Below are 4,662 nucleotides of genomic sequence, written 5' to 3'. Positions count from 1 at the left end.
ACTGCCTCCCTGATTGGTCCCTGTTTCAATGGGTCTCCCTCCCTGATTGGTCCCTGTTTCAGTGGGACTGCCTCCCTGATTGGTCCCTGTTTCAGTGGGACTGCCTCCCTGATTGAGGCAAGTATTCATTGAGTGTGGAGCTGGAGGAACACAGCAGGCCAGGCAGCTTCACAGGAGCAGGAAAGTTGATCCTTGCGCCACTTGGCTGCGAGAAGGTGACTCTGTAGCCCCTCATTTTGGCTACAAAGCAACAGTACAGGAACTGATAAACTCATTGATTTCTATTCATTAAAACCAGTGAGCCTAGAATCAATACAAGGCTTGAAAGTGCCAGATCATGAAGCCGTCCATGTTATAGACAATGAACGTACAAAATATGAGCAGGAGTAGGCCATTCGGCCCAGTAGCTTCCTTCACCATTTGAGGCTGATCAAATTGTGGCCTCAATTCTACCTTCCTGTCTTTCCCTGACAACCTTTGACTGCCTTGTTAGTCAAGAATTAGCAATGACGCACAGGATTATGGGGATGGGGGTGGAGGTGGGTAAAAGACATTGAAACAGAGAACGTGCTGGAGAAATTCAGCAGGTCTGGCAACATCAGTGGAGAGAAATAGACTTACCGTTTCCAGTCTGGTCTAACTTTTCTTCAGAGTGAGGCACTGAAATGTTCAATCAGCCCCCATTGTACTGGAGGCAGGGCAGACTCGAAGGGCTGAATGGCCTGCTCCTGTTCCTATCTGTCTAACTTGGCCTTGAGCATATTCAGTGACCCCGTTTCCACTGCTCTCTGTGAAAGAGAATTCCACCAATTAATGTTGCTGAGAGAGGAAACTGTTCTCCTCATTCTCCGCCTTTAGTTGGAGATCCTGTATTTTTACATTGTGTCCCTTGTTCTAGTCTCTCCCACCACAGGAAGCATCCTGTCAGCATCCACCCTGTCACATCCCCTCAAGATTATATATACGTCAACAAGGTCAATAAGAAAATGGTCTACTTACAGACCTAGAAATTAAGACCAGGAGTAGGCCATTCAGCCCCTTGAGCTTGTCTCAGCAACTGGCTGATGCGATGTGTCTTCAACTTCACATTCCCACCTACCCCCCATCCCCATAACTTTGACTCCCTCCTTCACCAAGAATCTATCTCCCTCTATCCTAAAGGTTTTCAGTGACCACCCCTGCCCACCTCCATCAACAATGTTACAAAATACAGGCTTCATTATCTGCGATGTGACATCTCCACAACTGTGGGAACACTCCACTGTTGCTTTGCCTGTGCCTCACATGTGAGTCTGTCACCTACCACTGAATTCTTCAGGCTGTGCTTTATCTAGTACCAAGAGAGCGCTGGAGGTTTAAGTTTACAGGCCTTTAGGACTGATTTTGCTGCAGTAGAAGTGGAAATCCCTCCATCACAGAGGGTCACGACACTTTGTTTTACCAAAATGCAAAGCCTTACATTTATACAAATTAAACTCCATCTGCCACTCGTCAGCCCATTGACCCAATTGATCAAGATCTCTTTGTAATCTTAGATATCTTCTTCACTGTTTATTATACCGCCAACCTTGGCCTCCTCTATTCTCATCCAAATAATTTCATACAGTAGCTCCCAATCACCTGAGATTAGTACGCTCTGCCCACCTTTTAGATCCAATAGAAATCTCAGTACGGACCACCCTGTAGCTAATGCAAGAACTTTAGCCTAATCTCCGCTAATGTACACCATTTGTTGTACTTTCCTTTCAGTCTTGGTGTTGTTTGTTCTAACATTGAGAAGGCACAAGAAGAATTCCCTGATTGTCGACGATGAGGAGAATGTCCATGAAAATATTGTCCGATACGACGACGAAGGTGGTGGTGAAGAGGACACCGAGGCCTTCGACATTGCTGCCTTGTGGAATCCCAGAGAAGTCCAGATGTCGAAATCCAGGAGGGATATGCTTCCCGAAATCCAGAGTGTCTCCAGATACGTGTCACAGTCCAGAGTGGGAGGCAGCAATGTGAACAGCTACATCCTGGCAAAGTTAGACGATGCCAACACGGATCCAAGTGCCCCTCCTTTCGATTCTTTGCAGACTTACGCGTTTGAAGGGAATGGCTCAGTGGCAGAATCGCTGAGCTCCTTCGAGTCAGCCTCAACAGACTCAGACCTCAATTATGATTATCTCACCGACTGGGGCCCTCGGTTCAAGAAGCTGGCCGATCTGTACGGAGGCTCGGAGAGTGCTGAAGATTTCTTGTAGCCAGCAATGGGGAGCTTCTTGGACAGTGACTAACCATGTCAATGTGGAACTCTCTCCATATTGGTCTGAAGAGCCCATTATCAGGACAAATCACCTTTAGACCTTTTACCAGCTTTAATCACACCATGAAAGACAATAGCTGTGACTAGATGGTCACGTGGGAGAAACAGTGAAATATTAACTTGATTTACTTGTGTCTTTATTCACCTGTCAGGGGACAAGAGCAGAAAATAAGACATTAATGTGGCTCAGTCTCAGTCTCAGAAAGGGGGTTAGATCCTGCCTGTGTAATACTAAACACTGCTCAAGCACTGAGCAATGATATCGCACCCCCCACCCCCCCCCCCCGCTCTCAGGCGGATACAGTCTTCAATCGGAATGGGATTGACCTACATTTGGAATTTGCTTTTTCTTTTTTTGGAACGCATTGTAAATACGTGCACAAGCGCAGCACTTATTAATCAGGCCACTGCTTCAGTCACACAGCGAGCAGGCTCCTTTCCAGTCTGAGATGTCACCCAGCTGCCCTGTTATAACCCAGCAGACTGTCGAGCTTCCTCTTTCCTCCCTGGTTTAATCACTACATTGTCAAAAAGGCAGCCCTTCTGTATATAAAAGAATCGCACAGACTGACAATGTGGCATGTCCAACAAACCAATATCCCCTCCCAACCCAGGCTCTAACTGTGTCGGAATACACAAGCAGTTCACAGCTTTCAGCTGTAACCCCACCCTCCACAGGGCCCCAGGTTTGTTTTGCTCCGATTCGTTGAGCATCAGCGACAATTTAAGGCAGGCTTTTTTTAAAATTGCCTATCCCTACTTGCCCTTCAGAGGGTCGCGGTGGGGAGGTGAGCTGCTGCAATCTGCCCTTAGGGAGGGAATTCCATGATTTTGACCCAGCAACACTGAAGGAATGGCAATATATTTCCAAGTCAGGATGGCGAGTGGCTTGGAGAGAAAGTCACAGGCGTGTAATATTGCCATGTATTTGCTGGCCTTGTCCTCAGTGGTAGAGGTCACAGGTTTGGAAGGTGCTGTGAGAGGTGTCTCGGTGAGTTGCTGCAGTGCATCTTTGTAGATCGCACACACTGCTGTGCACCCGAGGGGGACAGAGCGAATGTGGAAGGTGATGGATGTGGTGCCAATCAAGCAGGCTACCTTGTCCTGGATAGTGTCAAGCTTCTTGAGCGTTGTTGGAGCTGCACTCATCCAGAGAAGTGGGGAATATTCCATCTCACTCCTGACTTTTATTTTGTAGATGGTTCTGGGGAGTCAGGACGTGAGTTACCTTTTATAACCAATATGTTTGTATGGCTGGTCCAGTTCAGCTTCTGGTCAGTGGTAACCCCCAAAATGTTGATGGGGAGCGTTTCAGCGATGGTAATTCCATTGAACGTCAAGGGATGATGGTTAGCTTTTTTTTGCTGTTGCAGGTTGTCATTGCCTGGTACTGGTGTGGCATAAATGTTGTTTGCTACTTATCAGCCCAAACCTACTCACGTCCAGTTCGTGTTGAATATGGGCATGGACTGTTTTGCTACATAAGGAATCAGGAATGGTGCTGAACATTGTGCAATCACCAGCGAACTTCCCCACTTCTGACCTCATGATGAACGGAAGGTCATTGATCAAGTGAAACAAATTTGGATTTTATTTCTCTTTTCTAAAAGCCTGATTGGCTTCGGTATACAAACCATTCTCAACCACGTTGCCTGATACACTAATCCTGCAGCAGTCGGTCAGGCTCTGTCATGAGAGAGGGGCTGAGGAAGTGGAGACGCTCAGAGATGACTCTCGAGAGATGCAGCAGACTTTCGTTGAACACCAATTCACTGGATACCTCTGATATTAAGACTCAGACTGTCCTATAATGGCAGCCGAATCTAGTGTAGGCAGCAGGGAATAAAAAAAAGTTTAAAAAGTATAACAAGAAAATATTTGAACAGAGATGGGTTGCAAGAAAATGATGTTAAATCAGAATGACAAATGCAAAAACTCATTTTCCCTGACTCTACATGCAGCTAGAATTATATTGGAATCAGAAGTGTGAATAAACAAGCAATGCTTATTTGAATTACAGATTTCACTCTGCCTGGTACTATGGGATATACTTTGTGCACCTAACTGGCTTTGTATGTCTGCCTGGTCTCAGTGGTCCAGGAAGCACAATATGAATCAGCTTGCTCTGAATTTAGTCCTGATGTCTAGAGCACACAGGATCTAAGAGAGGAGCATTTTCCAGGGAGTGTTGCCTTTGTGGTTGCTGTGCTCCTGGCAACACTTTATCGTTCACCAGATTTGATCCCTACAATTACCCGTTGCACTTGAAAAGGGATTTCTGCTACAGACTGGGAAGTGATGAACTCGCGTACCTTTAGGCAACAAATAGTGTATTTTCTCGTTTATGGAAATTT

At 46.2% G+C, this 4,662-nt stretch overlaps 1 protein-coding gene across 1 annotated transcript in view; it reads left to right on the top strand.

Moving 5' to 3' along the window:
- The window catches only part of LOC109919603 (cadherin-20-like), a 52,397-nt gene extending 48,955 nt beyond the window's left edge, over window positions 1-3,442 (top strand). Inside the window, exon 11 of the mRNA XM_020519635.2 lies at window positions 1,750-3,442. Within this exon, the coding sequence (XP_020375224.2) occupies window positions 1,750-2,246 (497 nt within the window). The 3' untranslated portion in view covers window positions 2,247-3,442. The remainder of the gene's footprint in view (window positions 1-1,749) is intronic.
- The last annotated feature ends 1,220 nt before the right edge of the window (window positions 3,443-4,662 follow it).

The sequence above is a fragment of the Rhincodon typus genome, chromosome 2 (assembly GCF_021869965.1).
Source record: "Rhincodon typus isolate 14 chromosome 2, sRhiTyp1.1, whole genome shotgun sequence".
Classification (NCBI taxonomy): domain Eukaryota; kingdom Metazoa; phylum Chordata; class Chondrichthyes; order Orectolobiformes; family Rhincodontidae; genus Rhincodon; species Rhincodon typus.
The sequence above is the reverse complement of the archived record's forward strand: the minus strand, read 5'-3'. Positions and strand labels throughout refer to the sequence as shown.